Source organism: Melozone crissalis, unplaced genomic scaffold (assembly GCF_028551555.1).
Source record: "Melozone crissalis strain CALT ecotype California unplaced genomic scaffold, PUWL_Pcris_2 ptg000042l_1, whole genome shotgun sequence".
NCBI classification, from domain to species: domain Eukaryota; kingdom Metazoa; phylum Chordata; class Aves; order Passeriformes; family Passerellidae; genus Melozone; species Melozone crissalis.
The window spans coordinates 65,090,676-65,113,527 of record NW_026535820.1 but is presented as its reverse complement, the minus strand read 5'-3'; the positions used below and the strand labels follow the sequence as shown (position 1 = coordinate 65,113,527).

Sequence of the window (22,852 nt, the reverse complement as noted above, 5' to 3'; positions counted from 1 at the left end):
CTTTACCTACAGTGTCAGTCATTTCATCAGAGAAAGCAATGAAGTCAATCAGGCATAACCAGTCCTTGGCAAATCCATGCTGGTTGCTCCAAATCATGTTCTTGTCCTTTGTGTTTTAAGAAAGGACTTCCAAAAGGATTTACTTCATTACCTCCCCAGGGACTGAGGTTATGCTGATTGGCCTGAACTTCCAACTTTTCTCACTCTGTTTCTTCATGCATGGGCTTTAATCCTCCCACAAAGCCTGTCCCTGCTTCCATCTCTTGCATACCTCCTCCTCGTGGTCCAGCCCAGTAGGATGCTCAATGCTTACTCTTGCTAGCCCGTTGCCATGCTTCCTGACTTCCTGCACAGGGGAATGAAATGTTCTTGTGCTCTGATGAAGCTGCCTTGAAGACCAACCAGCTGTCCTGGACACCTCTACTCTCCAGGGCAGCTTCCAGAGAGAAAATACAGAGGCCAAGAACTGCCCTTCTGAAGTTCAGCTTTGTAATTCTGTCGTTAATCTTGATCATCCCCTCAGGATCTTAAACTTTACAATCACCTGGTTGCTGCAGACAAGGCTGTCTTGTCCTCTGCATCTTAATAATCTTCTACTTCAATCCAGGAAATCAAAACTGATATTTAACCATCTGGAAAATACTTGCCTGTTACTTAGTTTATTTAGTCAGTAAAATTAGGGCAAATTTCACATAGCTGCTTTTACATGTGAAAAGCATGTAGTTTTAAATTATGGTGCAATAGGTTGACCAGCAAAAGAAACCAAAAACCAAAACAATTGACTTCTACTCTAAGCCAGTAAAAGTTTGTGTAGCACACATGTGGAATAGGCCACAAAGTGTGGCAAATACCAAGCAAGCTGCTATATACAGTACTGTGTATGACATCATGCAGCGTTCTGTATCAGCTAGGAAATTATTCACTCACCACCTTATCTATAGGTTTTCATGTGATATCCTGTAAAATGGTGTTTTTAAAATCCTAATCAGCAAACATCATTACAGGTATAAAATTTACCCATTATACATGCATAAAAAAAGCCTGTGTTACAGCAAGAGAATTTAAAACCATCTTCCTTCTCATATGCTATCACTGTTTTACTTTTAGAATTTATGCCTCTGGGCAGAAGAAGAAGACCTGCTTCGTTTTTTTTAAATAAAAAGCTTTTGAAGGATAAAGTGCAAATGGCAACATTACATTTGGCTTTTTAGGCAGAAAAGGCAATGGGCTCTTAATTTCAATTAAAATATAGATGTGGCAAAAAAGAACACTTTCTGTTGATACTTACATACATTTCTACCTAAAAATGCACAGCTTCACAACTTGCCTGAGACTTACTAGATAAGATTTTGCTCTACATATTGTTCTATACCCACTTAAAACTTATTTCCTGATGTAAGCAGACTGAAGTACAAAAGTTAGCTGTTATGCCTACTTCATGAATGAAGTAGGATTACAAAAATCCTTTTCTATGTCACTATCAAAAGAATGTCTACAACAGGGATGTAAAACATAGCTTGCAATAACCAGGTGCTTCATTTATATATAAAGACCACTTCATACCTATTTAAATACTTGAAAAATTTAAGAGAGACTTCAGTAAAAATCTTCATTAAAGACTATTTACTTCAGAGAAACCTCATGGACAGATATTTGTTTTGAATGAGCTCAGGTGTCAAACTACTAGTCCTTTCAAATACAAAAAGAAAGCAAGAAGCATCATACTTATTCAATACAAAGAAGACAACAATTATATTACAGCTGACAAATGGGGACAAATACTCGTTTTTGCCAAGAGTTTTCTTGCCAGTTTCTCAGAGCAAACATTACCCATTACCCAAGTCTTGCAGCCACAGTGAACTATTGCTGCATTAAGGTCCAGCTGTTCTCAGGTCGAAGTGCTTCTGCAGAGACCTAACTGATCTAGGCTGTGGGAATTAGGCTAAACAGCCAAGTGTGCAAGACAGTGAGGACAGTGCATGGGTGGGTCTGCTCAAAAGTCAGGGCGCAATAAAGTGTGTTGCGAAGATTCTCCATGGGAACAAAACCTTTTCTCAAAAAGATGGAGGAGAGATTTCTGGGCTTTAGAATACATGGCTTCCTCAGCAACAAGAAAACATGTCAAAGCAACATCAGGAGCTACTAATGGAATTACAGAAGACAATTATGCTTCCACTTGATATTTTACCAAGAATATTTAAGAGGGCAGGGAGTAAGGTATATTTACAAAGCTTCTGTAGCTTAATTAATCTTTAATAACAATCCAGTATAGAACCACAAAAATTTGTTTAAAATTTAACACATAGTAACATCAAAACAAACAAACGTTTCCATGGAGATGGCTACCTAAATAAATGCTCACAATGGATCCAAGGGCTGACGTCACCCAGGCCTGCCTGCAACCATAGTAACATGCCAGTGTAAACAGAAATATTTTTATTTTTCTATCTAATAATGTCATAGAATTAGCAATTTTATGCCAGTGCTTAAAGCATATTCTTGCAGTGCTGAGCGGTAACACTTCTAAAATAAGAGCAGAGATATTTATATAGGGGCTATTACTATGGCCATGTTAACTACATACAACAAGTGGACTATGTGTACAGCATAGCTAACATATCAAATTTCCCAGAGCAGTTGTTGACCCTCAATAAACAAAGAAGTTTAAGTTCCTAAGGCAACATGCTGGAATGCTGGTAAGAGCTCAGTAGCATCTATTATTCTTGGGTGTTCTGCTTTCCTTAATACAAAAATCCTGAAGTTCTTAGACTGTTGTGTCTCACCATCTTGCTGGAATAAGAAGAATGCAGCCACATTTTGCTTTTCATACCAAACAAAGAACTCTTCAGTGCCCTTCTCCTCTGTCACCAATGACCTTGCTTTCTCCAAGGCAACAAGATTCATTAAATCCATACTTGCTCTCTGCAAGCAAAATACAAAACACACAGCCTACAAACTTTTGGAACTCCAGAAGAGTACCAGAAAAGAAACATTTAATGAAGAAATTTTCCAAGAAAGCAGGCAAGTGTTTCAGTGACTGAAAAGATGCCCATGGAATTCCCACTGCCACGAAAAACATCTTCATTCAAAGACTACTGCATGCCTGCATATTGTATGTCTCTAAATTCAGTAGGCCCAGATTGCATTATTGCTTTTCACTAAAAAAATATAAAAGAAAGATGTCTATATAAGGTTCACATAGTATGTGAAAAATTAATGCTTTGAATGATATAAAATTACTAAGATATTTGTACTAAACTCCTACATCTTAGCAGAAACCTGAGCTACAAGGAAATTGAAGATATTATCATAACAAAATAAGTTGGGAGTACTAGTTTTGGTCCTATCACAAATACTTCAGCTGCAGTAATTTACGAAAACTACCTTTCCCACAGAATATGACTGTGACTTATTCTTTTTCTTCAAGTATGGCAGTGATTTTATGGACCAGTTAAAAAAATCACTTCCTAGGAAGTATTTTCAGGCTTTTTTTTTTAATAATCCCATAAGCCATTTTTTCTGAGAAGAGGTTGCTTCCTTTGTCATTTACAGAGAAAATGTTTTCCTGGTACCAATTAGCAGAAGGGACTTTTACATAACTTTAGGCAAGTAACTTTAGGCTAACTTTGAAATTAAAATTTACCCTGCAACTGGTGTTTCTGTTTTATGTAGTCCAAGGAATATATGAAGAAAGGAGTACAACATCTCAAGTGTTGACCATGAAACTACAAAAAAGAAAGCTTACTGCACAAATCATAATTACATTTACAGTTATGTACACTTCTGTTGGCTTTGGTACATTTTTTAACAGATTTCATCCTATAAGACATGGTAGAACTTTTGTCATTCACTCTTCACAATGCCTTTTGCTCTTCCAAGTATAGGATTAATGGAAAGTTAATGATATTATAAGAGATAGCTTTATTGTATGCTTTATAACCTAAAAAATAAGAAAAGCTTACTCTTCTATTCATTACAGAAACTGCAGACTATTCCAACTGCATTAATGCAATCCAAATATTTGGCACAAAGGTAGGTGTTTTAACTCTGCTCTCTAAGGAAGCAAATCATAAATATTCATACATATGGCTATTCTCATAGGAAGGCTTCAGCCTTTCCTGCCAAGTAATTCTTTTTCATTTCTTGAATTGAAGTGAAGAATTCTTCTTTCACTGCAAAATTCTTTTTCATTTCTTGAATTTTCTGAGCTAACAATTTTAACAAACATAAATTTGTATTACAATCCACCAAGTTGGTAGGACTTGTGGGACCCTACAAATTACTGTTACACAAAAATATTTGGGGGGAGCAGGGGAGAGATCACCTGATTTACATATTTTCTTACCAAAAAATACAATTCTATCAATAATTCTTTCATGTCTACTACTGCGGATTCTTTGCTTTAGACTATTCCTTCTTCTTATCCTCAAATACATATAAATGTTGTGCTCACATGAAGGCCTTCATAGACCTTTTATGCAAGATAAACAGACAAACTACATTTCAGTCTGACCTGACATTCTCATGCATTCTATACTTATTTTCTTATTTGTAACAAAGGTTCAATGGAATTTCTTCAACCTTTATAACAACAGTAAATTTAACTTCAAATGAACTAATCTCTGAAAGACAGACACATAGGTCCCAGCTTTCAAGAAGTATCACAGACTATTTAAAACTCTCAGAAGTTTTGTTCACTTGGTTTGGCAGAGGTGGAGAAGGTGTGTTAAGTCTACAAAAATGTTCAATAATTTCAGAGGTAAAATCTCTCTCCTGGAGCAAATCAAGTTGCCAATTGGTGAATAAAACATTATCTTTCAGTGGCTCTTAGGTAAACATATCTCTTATTAATTTTCCTTGTTACTTTATCCTATCAGCAATTTTTAGTTCCTACCTATTTTGCGAGTATCTACTAGAAAAATAAATAAAGCCTGAGAAAGTTAGCAAGACAACAAATGTGGGCTTTATACATAGTAACTCATAAATCCAAAGAACATTTCTATTAGATTAATTATTTTCTAGAGTCTGAACAAAATTTGTCATTGTCATAAAGTCTAAGTACAGCTTGCTAGAAAACAACCCTGCTAGGTACAGTGGCTTCCCAGTAACAGAACCAGCAGAAAATATATTTGGAAGTTCTAACACAATGCAGATGGCAACTGTATGGCAAACATTTTTTTAAATGTTTGCTGTGTTCCCTACAACTGCTAAAATCCACCAGCCCCATCCCACTGAACCATCACTTTGGTTGAATCATAAGAATCCCAGGCTGAGGCTAATCTTGTGAGACACACTTTAGCTTAAGAGTTCAAAACCAAGAGTGATGCACAAAGCCTTCTGGTAACCATAAGGAGAATTCTTATTGAAGCATGGAAGCTGCACTTTGCACTTTTGGAGGGAGCTGGAGATTCTTCTATAGTGGTTAAGGTTTTACATTTAACATAGATAGGGAAAAATTCGGTTTATCAAAAAGCCACAAAGCTCTGCTGGGAAAAAGCTGCTTGTAAAATAAAAATGAGTGTGAGTTTATTATGTGAGCATGCCTGCTTTGATGCATTACCAAATCTATTATTATCCTTGCGCTTAAGGTTAAATGTGAAGTAAGAGAGAAAGCAAGGAAAAACAGTTGTCTGAACATGCTCAAGAAATCCTGTATACCCAGCTTATGCTTAAACCCTCCTTAGTTAAAGCATATTACTGACACTTGAGTTCCTACGGCCATTAGATCTTCCCTTTTTAAAACTTAAAATATTATATGTGAAATAAATGTGATCTAGACTAAAGAGAATTGCTGACACATGCACTCAAGAATAAAAATGTAAAAAAACCCACAAAACCCCAACAGTTAAGAAAATGTGGAAGTATACCTACTGAAAGCATACAATCAAAAAATACAGACCTTCCTAATAAGAACAGCAAATCTCAGCTCCCATATGCCACTTAAGCAATATAATTTAAAAATAAAATCACTTTAAAAGAGAAGAATATATAAAATATATGTTATAAGTATATGTACAAGTTGAGTAATGAACAAAAAATTAAACAATTAAAACTAAGATACTTTTGCATTTGATGCAGTTACCTACTAAGCTATTAAATACTGGAGTGCTGGTTTTGGCTAGGGTAGAGTCCATTTTCTTCACAGTGGCTGTATTTTGGATTTGTGCAGAGCACACGGTTGATAATTTAGTGATATGTTTGTTATTGCTGAGCAGGACTTGCACAGAGCCAAGGCCTTTTCTGCTTTCCATACTGCCATGCTGGCAATGAATGTGGGGGTGCTTGGGAGGAGACACAGCCAGGAAAGGTGAAGCGACCCCAGCTGACCAGAGGGATATTCCAGACCACAGGACATCATGGTCAGTAAACATACTGGAGGGAGGAAGGAGGAAGGGGGCACATTTGGAGTGATGGTGTTTGCATTCCCAATTTGTGACATGTGATGGGGCCCTGCTCTTCCTGGGGATGGCTGAACACCTGCCTGCACATGAGAAGCAGTGAATTAATTTCTTGTCTTCTTTTGCTTTTCCTATAAACTGTCTTTATCTCACCTATGAGTTTTCCAGCTTTTACTCTAAGTTCTCTCCCCAGTGCTGCTGTTGGGGGAGTGAGCAAGCAGCTGCATGGGGCTTGGCCACTGGCTGAGGTTAAACCAGGACAACTGGATAGAGGAAAAGATGGTATGCCTCTTCCAAGAGAAATGACAACACTTAACAGTGGTCACAGGAGCGAGGTCTGAGAAACTGCTGGGCTAACCCTCCCCCTCAAGAGCCAAAGACAAGAACCTTCAAGCTGAAGCGGGAGTGTTCAACAGCAGCAAGGGGATTTGGCAACATTTCCCAGGAGGCTCAGGTACCTGCCACCTTACAACTCACTCCTGTGCCACAGGACAGGATTCGTTCTGCCCCAGTCACCAAACCTGATACTTCTTTATATCTGCTAATGCTACACATCTGTTCATGCCATATCATGGGGTTATCCTGTCACTAAAGAGCCCAGAAACTGATATGAGAAAGAAGCAATAAGATTACATTTATCTACAGGAAATAATAAAACAAAATTTTAAGCTGATAAAATTTAAAAAAAAACTTGAAAATATCATAGACCAAGAAAAAAACAAAACCCTACAACCTAAACATCCATTTCAAATAAGACAGCTCTCTGATGGTATACCTAACTCCATTCAAGTAGGGATTGATACAAGGACAAGAGGGTGGGAGTGTGCATATGTAGTGTTTACAGTTATCTGGGGTAACACAGTTACCTTGGGGTAAGAATCCCAAGGAGAAAAGGAACAAAGAAAGAAATCAAACAAATAAATAAGGTTATTTTAACTATATCTGTTACACTGACAACTTTCAAGACTAAAGGTCTTTTCTTCTCTGCCTTTTTCTAGTTTGATGCAGTCTAAATGGTCAGGGCTTGTAGGAAGATTTTCCAACTACCTTGTAAGCAATGCAGTTTGCATGTTCTCCCAGCATTACACCACAATATTTGAGTGCACAAGCCAAATAAGTGTTCCTACAGGCTACAAGTACAATTAAGAGACCCCTTTAAAAAGTATATCCCTCAATACAATGATGTGTGAGACAATTTAAACAGTGTGGTAATAAGAAGCAGAAAAGACAATATTATTATCATATCAGATGCCAGGGGAATACAAAAGGTACAAATAATCCAATTCTATACATAAAGCAAAGCCAAAAAAATTATTTGGGACTTCATACAGAACATGCCATAACAGATTAATCCCTTGTTAACATATTTCCTTTAATATTTTCTCTTAGGTTTGACAAGTTTCTGACTAAGCCAGCCTAGGTTTTTAACTGGGGAGAAAGTTTCGCTAAAGCTCCAGTCGCAAAAATAAGATCAGATGACCAAGACAATCCTAATTCATCATAGCCAAGGGTCACCCTAAGTCTGGCATAGCCCTACACTTCAAACCTGAGCTGGTGTTGTGCTGGACATCATGACTGCTGTTAGAATACTGACTTTTAGTACATATCCCACCTTAGCCTCCGTCCTCTGAGGCCAAGCTTTGGCAAGATCATCCTGACATCCTGATTTCATTCAGGTATCTTTCAAGAAATACTGACAGCACTTACTGCAGACCAGTTTATTGAAATAGCCTGCATTTATTCTGATCACATCATAGTCTTTGAATAATATAACACCTGTAAAATCGAAGTCAATTTAATATAGTAGGTTAGAAGCTGAAAGCTGTATCTTCAGACAAAACAAGAAAATTTTTAAAAGGAACAAGAAAGAGATTGATTTTGTCAAACAGTGTCTCACAACGTCAGAAGCAACGGAAGATAAATTTAGATGGTATCTACCAAACATGGTGGGGGGAGGAGGGTGAGGAGAGGGAAAATAATGAAATTATGGCTAAAATGAACTTACTTGATTTTACTGAAGACGATGTCAACATCTGTGGTTGTCACATTCTTCCCATCTATGATATTGCAGTCCTTACATAGCTTTGACCAATTCTTCCCATGCATTTCTTTTCCTGTGGCTCTTGTATCACCATGGACAGCAAATTTTCTAAAGGCCTCTTCCAGAGCACTTATTTCTCCTGCCGCAGCTCCTTCATGAGAGTTTGAGTCTGAGGATAACCTTTTTGCTGGTTTTGCCGATTTTTCAGCCATTGTGCTACAAGGAAAAGGAGGGTAAACTTATTGCATTAATTTGCACTAGATTACTTTCTGTCAATCTATGTGCTAGAGTTCATGTCACAACATATGAAGTCCATATGAAGAATAAATGGTCTATAAAGTTAGAAAGAACTCACTACCCTCCACCATCAAAAATCAGTCTAAACAGAGAACTGTATAACTCTCTGCCCATTTGGGAAAAAAAATTCTAGTACATAATAAAAAAAAAAGGTACAGCAAAAAACTAGGGACACAAAACCAGTTTCACCATCATTACATCAGCCACCAAAAGAACATTTAATGTTTGCTTCTTTTTTTTTTTTTTCCTTAAATGGCAATCATCACAGTCACTCTGTTGATTTGAATAGAAGTATGCCCTTTACACTGTAGGCATTACTTGTACTTGTATTTCTGAAGGAAAAATAGACATCTGTTGGGGAAGATGAAACAGGAAAGCCTTATAAATATGGTTGTCTGGCAAAAGATTTTGAGAATATGGAAACTATAAGTGAGATTGAAATGAAAGCAAGCTTTGATATCCCTTAGTTACTGAACAACGGGAAAACAATGGTGTGGCTGGCTGAAGGTAATCCCCTTTCAATGAAACAAGACCCTCTGCTTGCAGACAGGTCCAAGGGTCAGAGCAGACCCCGCTAGCTTGGCAGAAGGGGTCCAAAGAGGAGTTTTCAGGGTTTAAAATGTAACACAGTATGGTAATGTAGTGATTCTTATAGGTTGTATGGAAATACTATAGGATTTGTATCTTGTACTAGATTGGTTAGTGAGAATCAGAATATTCAACACAGAAGATGATTTATTGTATTGTAATGGGAACTTCGCTCACTACTTCTTCTTTTCCTTCCACTTCTTCTTCCTCTTACTTACTTACTTTCCATACTCTTACTCTTGCCCCTTTTACTCTCTTATGCTTTTACGCTCTTATCCCCTCATCCTCTCTACCCCTCTCTTCTCTCGGGCCTGCTCCGAGCTCTGCCTGGCAGCTTCCTGGCAGCAGGGCCCTGCACCCAGGCCTTTTGTAATAAACCACAAGTTCCACGACCTGGCCTCAGAGGTCTCTCTGTCCTGACCGTGCTGACCACCCGTCACTCCTACAGACATCCCTTTATTTTCTGGACTTCAACTTTTAATTTTATTTTTTACTGAAAAATTAAGTATTTTTGAAATGCAACAAAAATATTAATGTTAGAACCCTTATGTTACATTATGTAAGGGCTAATAAGATAAGTCTCTCCTGTTATCCAGACCATTTATTTCTCAAGTTTATGCCCAAAGAACTGTAGCTGTGGAATTCATTTGGAACGAACACATCCATGATGGAGGCATACTGAGAAGGGATGTTGTTACTTCAGACAAGAACTTTGAGACTATTCCAAGTACATATAGTATAGGTTTGTTTTTTACATGAAACCTTAAACTGTGCAACAGAATACTATTTTCAGGTGTCTTCACAAAAAAACCACACCCTGAAGCACCAGAAACATGTCATAGAAACCTTTTTCTTCTGCCCACGCACTCTTGGCATGGCAGAAGATGCACTAAACTAGGGACTAAGAAGCCTAGGCACAGGGCACAGTGCCTGCCTGCCCCAACAAACTGCACACAGACTGTCACCACCATCACATCAGTGGCACTGCTATAAATTTTTAACCCATAAAGAGATGGTTAAAGTATCAGAAATCTGGCAAATGCTAGATAAGGGCTGGAAAGCCCATCATACTTATCCAGCCTTTCTTCTAAAGCCCCAGCTGTATGTGAGATGTGATTAACATATGCAGAGATGGGTAGGTATTTCTAGTTAAGGTTTTATTTTTTCATCAGATAGGAAGTTCTTTTGATTTATATACTGTACATCAGTACAAACGCCTCAGCAAGGGAAAGGGTTCTAAAATTCTATCTCTTCCTATATTGTTTAAACTCTGACACTCAAATAACCATGACATACCCTTCCCTGCACACTGTAACCATAGCTACTTGCTATGAAGCAGTTATTGTTGAAGCTTTTGATTAGAAAGAATCTTTTAATTAAAAACATACTAAAAGGACCTCTGTCCTTCACACCTGAGCAAACATAGCATGGCCAAAACACTACTGCCTTTTTTTGAAAACACCTAAATGCTTAAATCCCTTGCTATATCTTAAGCCGAGGGATCCTTCTGTTTTGTTTACACAGACAGCACAACTTCTGGCCAACAAACCAAAATGCTAAATTAAAATTATTATGACAAAAATTTACTAACTGTAGCCTGAGAATTGTATGTGCACCTATGAAATAAAAAGTGAAGAACAGAGGGGGAAAAAGAGTTTGAAAATGTCAAGTTCATAAAAACGTTTAAAAAGTAACCAATTCCCATTTCTACTTCATTTGTATTCTGCCTACTGTCCAAAGAGGAATTTTACCTCAAAAACCTTATCTGAAAGCATCCCAACACTGAAACACTAAAACAAAAAGTATGCACAGTAAATTGAAAGCTACTACAAACATTAAGACACACATACTTTTACCAAAATGTGTCTAGATCAAATCTTCTGTTTCATCAGACTCTATTCTTTTGCCACCAAAACAGTAGTAAAAGAACATAAGAAAAAAATAAAAATACTATTGACATAACGTATACAACAGAGTATTTCATTTAAAATCAGATCATGAAGATCTATGATGTACCTCTATATACAAGGAAGCTTGACTTCCAAAAGTAGAAGGCTCTTCCAAGCTTGTAGCATTTCAAATCAACTGGAGCTAAAATACAGAGCCAGAAATTTTCCAAGCTAATACTAACTGGCTAGAGAAAGAGAGTACAGATCAGCAAAAACAAAGTCTGTGTAGGATATTAAAAACCAAAGTCACCTTTGTATGCAAGAAACAGGACAGGAAAAGGTGGAAATTTGCAATGGTAAGGTATGTATGGTTTGCAATAGTTTGTAATTTTATCTTGTGGCAAATAAACTTTCCAAGACATTTTCAGGGATAGCTCCTGCTTGCTCTTAGCAATTCTCTTAAGAAGCTATACTCAGAGTGAGTATCTTTAAAAGATACAACAAGAGCACAGTTTACAAGCTATAAACAAGAAAACATCTGCATCACTCTGTCTCATCTGACATTGGAAAATATAACCACATGCCTACATTTTAAAGTATTTCCTGAACAAAATCTTTCCTTAGCCAGTGTCAGTGCCTCGCTGGCCAATTTTCTTTAATGCTTTGTTGTGTATAACCATGAATCAACTTTGCATAGCACAGCAGAATCATGCTTTACTATCTAATACAGTCTTTAATATGACAGCTGTAGCAACTTAAAGATTTTTTTACTTACTTTCAGTAGCTAACATATTTAAACTTTATAAACTTGCTATAGGAAAAATGCTCAGGAACATATTTGGCCTTCAGAAAGATAGTTCCATACTAATTTCTCTCACTCATTAATAAAGGGACTTTGTATTGGGGGTTTTTGAGTAGTTCTGGATCAGGCAGAACAGACACACTATAGAAAAGGCTTTAGTTTTGAATGGTGAAATCTGGTATGCAAAACAAACTCATTTCAAATAAATCCTCACCATCTAAAGCAGAAAGTCAAGGGGAGACTAAAACCAGGGCTCTGCAATGGTTGCCAAATATTATTATGGACACTCCTTGTCAAATCACAATTACAGTTTACTTTTTAAAATCCTATGTAATAGCATGAAATATATTAAAAAAAAAACCTACCTGGATTGATGCAAAAATTATCTAGTCTCAATTTAAACTTTTCTTTCTTAACTCTACAAACAACACAGTGTGAAGTGTTTGTCAACATAATTAGAAGGTGAAGAACTGCACAACACAGGATATGAAATTAGACTTTGGATGGGGCCAGCTCCTTTAACGTTTTTTAGTGATTAGAGATAAGGAAGGAGATCATGTCATGTTGAAGAAACAATCTCTCAAACAGAAATAAAGAATAATCTATTTGACAAAAATTCAAGATCAAATGCTGTTCTGAGTCTTCCTTACCCTTTTCCCCTGGACAAAGGAATCAAAAGGTGCTTGGTAGATTCTGCTAGAAGTAAAGATTACGAGTAAGTTGGGGCAGGGCCACAGTAAGAAGATAAGTGAAAGATGAAAGAAAGTGATTACTCTTGAATACCAAATATAAAATACAGTGAAACAAAATTATACCACTGTTCAAAAGCATGAGCTGTGTAGATGCTGACTACAACAACTACAGCTAACCAAAGAAATGCCTTTTATCACCATCCAAAAAGTCTAGTATGTATAAAATTAGACAATATCAATTTCCAGAGTCAGCAGAAAGAAGGTGGGAGTAGCCACCAATACAATCCTCTCCAAATACTGCATGCTCCAACCAAGCAGGTCCACATTACGAAAAGCAGCCAGATAAGAAAGAAGTACAAGCAGATGCTAGAGTTTTGGAGGTTTGTGAAAGAACAACTATCCTCCAAAAAAATGGAGTTTCAGACACCCACAGAATACTTAGACAGTTAGGTACTGTGTTATGAACTGCTATAGTCTGTGTCCTTTAGCAACACAGAAAAACAGTTCTTGTCTCTTCCCTCACTCTGCAATAGGTAAATAATACAGCACATTATATGGAGATTAAACCAGGGATCAAACTAACGCATGTCAACTGATGCCAGCCACTGACTTCATTACTGTCTTGCGTTATATAGACTGAAAGCGCAGATCTGTGTTCTCAGCACATGCCTAAGCAATTAGAAAAAGTTTTCTAATATCATCAAAGTTCCTTTTAGCCAGAGACTAGAATATATACTCATTTGCAGACAGACTGATAGGCCTCCACTAGATAGTCACTTATTAACCTGGATTCTTCCATAAAACATGGGACAAGAAGTGAATGTTTCTGTGAATTCCAGTTGTCAATTTCAAGAGCTGTGTGAATACCCAAAGCCTCAGTACTAACCAACTTTCAACTCTACTGAAGGACTTATATTAAATTACACTCTTTCACTTATCCACAACCTCTCCAAGTGTCAAGAAACTGCAGGAATTCCAGTATGGCTTTGATTTAAATTTGTGGGAATTGCTCTTACAAGTAATCCATCTCTCAGCAGCAAGGAAGACTTACTAAGTCCCAGAGTATTCTTTCCAACAATTTCAGAAGCTTATGCAACTCTGAATATGCATGTGTCCTAACAGGTCAGAATTCACCACAGCACCTTCACTGCCCCATCCCTGACAACTAATTCATGGCTTATTTGCTCAGCGGAAAGCTTAGTATTTGTAATGCAAATTATCATCACTGCCATGCCATGGATAGGGAAACCAAAGGAGAGGGATGAAGAAACATGTCTATTCTATTCTGCAGTATTCAGAACATCATAAGGACCCCGGGACCCATATTCTACACTACTTTAATTATGAAGGTCACATAAAGCAGATACATGAGTGCAATGACTACTCTAAAAGCCAACATTCTCTGACTTGATAAAGGAAATAAAAATATATTCTTACTAGCTGCAAATCTATTAAACCCTTTTAGGAAGTCCACATCAAAAAAACTGTTTGCTAAAAAAAATTTAAAAAAAAAAATACACACAGATACATGTCACAGAATGACTAGGTTGGAAGAGACCTTCAAGGTCATCAAGTCCAACCCATGCCCTAACACCTCAACTAAACCATGGCACTGAGAGCCACATCCAGGGATGGTGACTCCACCACCTCCTTGGGCAGACCATTCCAGTACTTTATCACTCTTTCCATGAAAAACTTTTTCCTAATACCCAACCTATATTTCCCTTGGCTCAGTTCAAGACTGATACACATATCAGCAGGATACAAAAATCTGAATGCCTATTTTTTTGTGCTATACCATGTACTTTTTCATCTGCTTTGTCTAGCTCACCTCTAATAGCTTTCATTTGCAGGAAGTTTTAAACAGTGTTAAAAACAGTTTTAATGAAGTCATCTCACAACATCAACTGCCATGGAAACAAATATGAGTGTAACTGTCTAAGACAGAACAACAGACTAGAATATTACAGCATTATTACAGTCTCAGATACATTCACGCTAATGGAAAAGGCAGTGTATTTTAAAACTGTTCATGCTTTACAATACTTATCAACCAGGATTTGCTAAAATGAGGTCAAAAGTCTAGCGTGAATTAAGGAAAACTTCCAACTCACACTTTTAAACAGCAGAAATCATTCAAGAATCAAGCAGACCTCTGACTGCTAAGACTGATGAATTTTCAGAATCCAACAGCACAGTGGCCCAGCTGCAATAATGGTACTGCCAGCATCTCCTGTTTCCTGTTACACTCACTTTTGCCCAGGCTAGCCTTATTTGTCAGGTGTAATACCCGCAACATGACAACTTAAAGTTATGTTTACACTGAGTATCAAGGCCGACATCTAGCTAGCAACCAAAGTCTCTGCAGTGTAAATTCTTCAGGCTCCTACAACCTAAAATGCACTATCTGTTCAGGGTCTCAGTCTTACCCTGATACCTCCCTCATTACTTAATCCTTTCTACCATACACCCCAGGCAACTAGTTCCATATGCTCAGTGTTACCTGTTTTTACCTTCCATTCTCCTACTCATTTTTCCTGCTCACCAAGTTTTGCCAAGCATGCAAGTGCTTAGGGCACAATTTTTATCAGAATCTGTTACTGCACTGTTGGTAAAACTCATCCAATGCACCACAAGTAGTTGTCATCCAGAATTTCTTAAGACCTTCTAGCCAATCCAAGTAAACAAGAAAGCAACTTTTCAATGAGCACAGGAGGTGTTATTTTTATGAGTTAATTGAGTGCATAATGAATTATGAAACTGTGCAAGGCATTTGAATTTGTCTGACTGTATGTGGTTTATTTTAGTACTTGATCCATCTTCCCCTTGTTATAAAAACTTAACAAAATTGCAATGAAAGAGAATTCTTATTTATTTTCTCCCTGTAATTATTTATGCCAAATAAAAACAGCGGAGACAAAGCACAGCAGATGGAATCTTTTCCCCACAATTTTGCATAAACATTCAGGCTTAGGGAAGGACAAACAGGAGGAGAAATGCAACATCCTCCTAATAAAAAGCAATGCTTTAACCACTCTTAAAGCTTCCCTTAAGCTTCCTTCACAGCTACCTGCAGGAACCAGAGTTAAAGTATTTCTCTTCAGAGATCTGCTCTGGTTATATTTCTCTACATGTGATGCTGAAGTGAATGACAGCCACCCATTTTCCCTAGCATACAACACAGAAGGCAAATGAGCAGAGACCACTGCAAAACAAGCAAAGCTAACAACTCTATCTAAAGTTAAACCCATCTTTACCTAAAGAAAATGAAATCCTTTTGCAGGCTTTATGAAGAACTGCACGGCTGAACCTCAAGCTTTCTTAACAATATATGTGAATTTAGCACTATGGACAAGGGCAAGGCTGGCCAGATCATACAGATACATTTAGACCTTCAGCAGGACATATGCAGAGTAACAGAAAAGGTACCTACTTAACCTCTCCAATGTTTCTCCTCAGCAAAACAGTATTTCAGACTGTGAACATATGTCATCACATATGCCATTAAAGGATCTAACTTAGAAACATATCATCCAGCACAGAGATTATTTTGACTGCTGACAAATTATCGTTACTGTTGTATTTCTAAAAACTATTGCTATTCAGTTACTTACTTCTACAATGTTGCTTGAGATACAAAACTAAGTTTAGTTCTTAGTAAATTACACTCCTCCATTTCAAAGAACCACTTCATAAATATCACCTCTTTATATAAACAAAGCATTTGTACACAGACACACAAACCCTTATCAGTAACAGATCCATTGCAACTTATTTCTTTCAAAAAGCATGTTCACCTGACAACACTTAAAAGTACGCAAAAATTCTCTATCTAGCTACCTCTTAACTAGCTCCACAATATCCTGTAAAACCACCGTGACACTTACCAAGGTTTTAACTATGAAGGTGAAAGCATAAATAAGGCATCCACAACATAGACATGTACTGGTAAACTCTTATTATGCTTTTTTTTCATTATGCCACTACTCCATTTGAGAGTTCCACTTTCTACATACTCATCCTAAGCTCTGCCAGGCTGCAGTCAGTGGTAGATGACTAATCTGGACACAAACCTTCTGCAGTTTCATACACAGGCAAGGATACAAGCCAGTGTCTAGAACCGCCTTCACAGAAGAAAATGAATGACACCTGTTAAAGAACTACAAAAGAGGAGACTCAAGTGTTTAGATGAGGTATTTTTTCATATTCTGCATGTATCAAAAAAAGACTTCAAATCACAGATCTGAAAAGAGTGGAAGACAACTGCTGCTCTCCACAGTAGTCATATAATTAATTTACAGCTCCAAATAACATGCTGTGCTGTCATCACTTTAGGATTCATTGAATACAGGTTCCACTACAATTGCAGAGCTTGCTTCGCCTCACTTCTTCATACACTTACATTGCATCCTCCCACCACTCCCACCCAGACCAGACTTTACTTGAAACTTCCACGGAACCCGCACAAAACATTTCTGGAAAAGCCATGAATAATGAAGATCCACTCCATGAAAGCAGATCAAAGATTGCACAGAAAGATCACTTCAAACTCCATTAAGATGGGGGACTTTGAGTACCACCCATAAGTAAAAGCATCTAGAGAATCAACTATTGACAGGGACAAAATTAAATCCAAGAAAAACTGAGCTAACAGAGACTGGAAAGCACTGTAAGATTTAGTAGTCACAAAGCACCTCTGGTCAAAGAAAGGAAGATGATACAAGAGATGCAAAATCATGAGACGATATGTTTTACCATAAGACACTTTACAAATTACATTGGTGGAATTCTTGAGAGATCCAAATACCCCTGCAGAGAAATTGAATCACCTACTAAATGGCTCTTTACCACCAAAGATATCAAAAAACTGAACAGTTGAAAATTCAGGCAACATCAGTGCAAATTAGAAATATGACTTCCTTATGAAGAGACAATCAATCACATCAGGGACTGAAGGTAACTCCCAAGAATAGCTGCAAATACCTCACATCCTCATGTCTGCACATCAGACTGCCTTTAATACAGAAGATCTATTTAGTCACATATCTCTGAAAGACAGACTTTTAACAAATCTAGGTTATTGCTCTTGGATAACTTACTCAATATAACCAATACATGAATCAAGTTAGACTGCCTAATGATCCCTTATGTTCTTAAAATCTGCTACTTCACTTGTGTCTGAATCCATTAAAATAAACTAACTGTTAAGTACAGATTTTTTGCAACCACCCACAGCCTGGTCCAAAATAAGACGGGAAATATTTACTTTGCTAAATCAGTAAGTTCTTTCACATCTATACATGCTTCTAAGATGAAATATTTGGGTACTACTCCTTCCAATACTCAAATCAGAAGAGACAGGCCTAAATAGGTTTGTAAATTAAACAGTGTCATCAACAATGGAAAAAAAAAATTGTGAGCAAGACATCTTAGCATTTTCACTACTACTGCAAGAATTTTCTTAGCACTGATCCATTTAAGAATTTGAACTAGGACTGTAACCCTCAGAGACTCAAGCAAAAACTGTTATCTCGTTGATTTTTTGAGTTGCAAGTTTCTTTGTGCTCATTTTGTCAGATGCTCCCAATATATGAACACTGACACAGATGCATATTCCTGAGATTAGCCAAACAGAACAAAAATTAACTTAATATAATTATTTTAAACAGTAACACTGCAGATTCATTTTTATCATTTCATCAGCTGTATAATGCATTGAATCTTTGAACTGTAAACTCTTGGTTGCCACCTTTTGGGCCTCCATTCAGGACAAGGTAAACTCATACCACAAATGCAGGACACTACGAGGCAGGAGAAGTTTTAGGAGGAAAAGAAAGAGGGAACCTTAAGACAACTAGCAAGAGTAAGAGCCTAAGTTTCTCCACAGCTGCCTCAGAGTCCTGACAGAGTTAAGAATCCCTCTTAGCAGCAGCAGCAAAATGAATTGTCCACCCACCACACATAACAACTAACAACAAAAAAACTTCCCAACTGTTTTGATGGATACACCACTGTGAGCAAAGAAAACTGAGTAGCACAGAATCAGTCTGTTCTGCTCTGTCAGCACTTGAGATAAACACCCACTCAAGAAGAGTGTCCTGAAACCTGAGCAGGATATGCATACTTGTCCTGTAACACATGTACAGTCCTTGGGTACTTAAAGACCATATTTTTATAGGGGTATTTTACCAGTAACATCCTTTCACTGTACAGATATTTTCATCACTATTCCAAAGTATCCCAAAAAACAGCCTACAGTGAAATGGGAAATTCTTGCAATACTTCCATGTATGGGAAATTCGAGGTGGGCAAAGTGATGCATTCACTCAGAAATGTCTTTTAGCTGGTGTAGTTATTATTATGTATTTCTGAGGAGGGTTACGCACATGAGTGGGATGAGATGAAGAAAGAGCTAGAACAGCTTACAGAAAACACTCAGGAAAAGGGAAAATAATGGAATTTGAAATGAAAACTCCATTTCAAAATTTTAAAATATTACCTTAGATTTAAAAAACTGTAAAAATTAGATGGTCTGAAGAGAAAATTTTTCATATTAGGTTGATGGAGATTGTTTACCTTAGTTTTCAGCATTTAGTCAAGTTAGATGCATTTCAAAATCCCTCAAACCCAAGCCATTCTCATGTCCCAAGGATAACCCTCAGAGAACAGTGGCAGTCTTACTTTAAGTTCTACAGTTCCCATTGCTCTTACATGAGAATGAGAAAGTACACAGCTGGATAATGCACACACATACCAATGTATCCTTCTTAACAACAGCTTGATTTCTCTTTTGTACCACTCACAGTTCTTTATTTTCTTTAGAAAGAAAGTGTTCTTTATTTTAGATCATAATATTAGGGGGCCATGCCCAAGTTATTGTTCCATTATACTGGACATAACACATTAGTAAAGGTCCTCGATCACAGCTTCCAGACACTAGGGCAATACAAACAGTAAGCAAAATATTTCCTTTCAACTAACTGGCAGAGACTTCTAGAAGTACTTATGCTCACAGTAGTCATGCCAGTACGGCAGAGAAACAGTAGGTGTGGAAATTATATACCTGCATTTAATTTCAGTTAGGCACAACATTTTTATGGGTTTCAGGGGGGGAGACACAAACAAACTTTGCTGCTTGCTGAAGAGAATCCATTCCATTTATCCAAGCCTACAATCAGTATGCATGTACAAATAAAAAAGGACATTACATCATTGAATGACTGACTATGCCACAGAACGACTGTTCTCATAATAGATGAAATATATACAGTAATATGTAAACATAGAGAGATATATGCTTGTGAGTATGGTCACATCCTCACACTGGAGACTTACATAATTAAAGTGTGTAAAGCAAGAAAAATATCTGATTTTATTTTGTATTTTAGCTTATCAACTGAAAGCAAGTTATCAAGGTTAAACATTGCATGGCTTATTCTCTGAAGTGCTATGAGATATATTGAGTACAATTAATTGCTTTTACCTATAATGAGAATACTTACCTTAACATAAATTGACATAACTCACTGCCTCACTCCTTGAAAGACCCTTATTTTATTTTTTCAAATTAAGCTCAAGATATAAGAGGCAAAAATAGCTTCTACCAAAAATACCAATATCACTACCAAATACCAAGTTAATATAAAAATGCCAAATATTAAAACCACTACAACCACAGCTGCCTCCAGAAAGTAACTGGAATGAATATATCTACTATAAAAAGTAAATAAAAAGACATGCCTTTTCACCACAGTCAAGCCACAGATTAAATATGACACAGAAATAACTACTTGCTGGATGTATACTTCCATTTATAAATATCTTTTCTTAGATTTACAAGGGTCAAGTGCAGCATTGCAGGAGATTCCTATGTGAACTTTATCTGCAATTTGATCCTTGCATGGCATGCTGTCTAAGCATTACACTGTACTATAATTTAATACTGGACATACACTTCAGCAGTTACAAATGATGCACTATTTAAAAGCATATAACTGTGACCCAGAAATGTACAAAGGCATTCAAAATACCATTTTATTTTGGACTGGGGAGATGAAAGGTCGAGTTGGGATAGGGGGTCTCTAAAAACATAAAGAAGTGGCTCATCACTAAAGGATTAAAAAAATGGCCATTGCCATTTAAAAAAAATGTTGTATAGGTTCGATAAACAGTGATGCTACTTTAAGCCTAAGACTATGAAAGTGTATAGGGGAAAAAACCCATATATTAATGTTGTACTATCATGCTAACCCTAAAATACTAGAGGGGAAAAAAATCCATACCTTAATGTTTTACTATTATGCTAACCCTTTCCAACCCACCTAAAGCATATTATTTAATGATGCTAGCAGAGAAAACAGCAGGACGGCTCAGTAAATGACAGTCTCACATCATGTGTTTCATTTCAGGCTGGGGCTTTGGTTTGCTCCTCCTCTTTCTTTTCTTCAATAAACATGAGGGGTTATGCAACCCTCTGTAAAATAAAAAAAAACCTGTCCCCTCCCAAACCTGCCCTGTGTAGAGCCTGCAAAACATGAACAGGGAACCTGGCTGTCAGCAGCATCTCCTACATGATTCGAAGTTGTCAGTGTTTGAGATGCTATTCACATACGCGTTCGGCACCTTGCAGCATACATCCAGCTTCCCTTTGGAATAATTTCACCAATGTACAAGAGCTTTTACCCAGGACTGGAGAAATATTTGCAACCGACGGTGATCTGGCAGAGGAGGGGCTGTATTTACTTTCAAACGAGCTAGCCGAGTTTACAGATAAAAACACAGGATCTTGTCTCGTCCTCGTTTTCCACCCCTGAGTACATAGCTGTATACCTACGGGCCTTACCCCGCAGGCTCTAAATGGTCTCCCACACCTGATGCTGGTTTTGTGGAGGACGCTATACAGCAGTGACTCTTGAAGACGAAGCCCCTCCAGCTACCACCTGGGGATTTCAAGGAGAAAAAAAAAAGAAAATAAAGGCAAATAGTCTCTCCGCATCGGTCTCCATAAAAGGGGGCCGCTGCCTCTAAACGAGCGCATGAAGCAGCAGCGTCGTCGGTCGAGGCTTTGTTGTTGACTGCGGAGCATTTGGTGTATGCGCGCAAGGTGGCTCCTTCCCGGCTCCTTCGGGCGCCGCCCGCGGGCGCAGCGCGGGGCTCGCCGGCTGCCCGCAGCCAGCTTCCAGCATCGCCCAGCCACGGACCTGCTGCCGCCAGGAGCCGGGAAGCCGCCCGGGTCCCACGCTGGCTGCGGCCGCGCGTACCACCTCGATGGCGATCGGGGGATGCGGCTAGCGGAGCCCGTCTCCATGGCAGGGAACGGCGCGCAGCTCCTCGCCAAGCCCCGCTCCCCGCCAGCTCCTGGTCCCCGGCTCCCGGAGGGGAGCGCAGAACATCGCGAGGACAGCACGGAGGTGAATCCCAAAGAGGGACGTGGCGCCGCCGCCCGCAGCCCCCCGCAGGCGTTACATAACGACGGCGGCGGCCGCACCGGGCTGGGCTGGGGCGCCCCTCCGGTGGGGGCTGGCACCGGGAGGGGGCACCGGAGCTGCCAGACCCCCGTGGGCGCCTCCACCGTCCCCTCCCCTCGCGCCATCGGCAGCCGAGCTGCGATCGATTAGCAACGCAATGGGAAACAAGGAGCGAGCACGGCACACGACACGCACCGACACGCACCGCACCGCACCCTACCCCCGGCGGAGCGGCGCTCGGCTGGCCCGGGAGCGGCGCCCGCACACTCACCGCCGGCTGCGGAGGGCGGCAAGTCTGGCGGCGCTGGCCGGGCTCCGTGCGGCGCGCTTGGCGGCAGCCGCGGGTGTCCGCAGCCGGCGCGGCCGTTGCAGCGGCACCGCCCCCCCCGCGCGGGCATTGGCGGGCGCGCGGCACCGCCCGCCCACCGCGAGCGCCCATAGGCGGCGCGCGCCGGCCGGCCGGGGCCGCTCCAGGCCCTGCGGGGCGCCTGAGGGACTGCGCGGCCGGCGCTGCCTTACATGGCCCGCTGGCGCGGCCGCGCTCCCGCCCGCCCCGTTTCCCCCGTTATTCCTGCTATGCCCGTTTGCCCCGTCACCCGAAACGCGCAGGCAGGTGCGCTGCGTCGGGCGGAGCCTCGCCCTGTTCGCGCATCCTGTGCCTCCCGCTGCCGATGCACC

At 39.2% G+C, this 22,852-nt stretch overlaps 1 protein-coding gene across 1 annotated transcript in view; it reads right to left on the bottom strand.

The window, feature by feature from the left end:
* TPPP (tubulin polymerization promoting protein) overlaps positions 1-22,536 on the bottom strand; it is a 70,445-nt gene extending 47,909 nt beyond the window's left edge. The window contains exons 1-2 of the mRNA XM_054285185.1: positions 22,446-22,536; positions 8,404-8,655 (exon numbers count right to left, since the gene is read on the bottom strand). Of these exons, the coding sequence (XP_054141160.1) occupies positions 8,404-8,651 (248 nt within the window). The 5' untranslated portion in view covers positions 8,652-8,655; positions 22,446-22,536. The remainder of the gene's footprint in view (positions 1-8,403; positions 8,656-22,445) is intronic.
* Between the last annotated feature and the right edge of the window lie 316 nt (positions 22,537-22,852).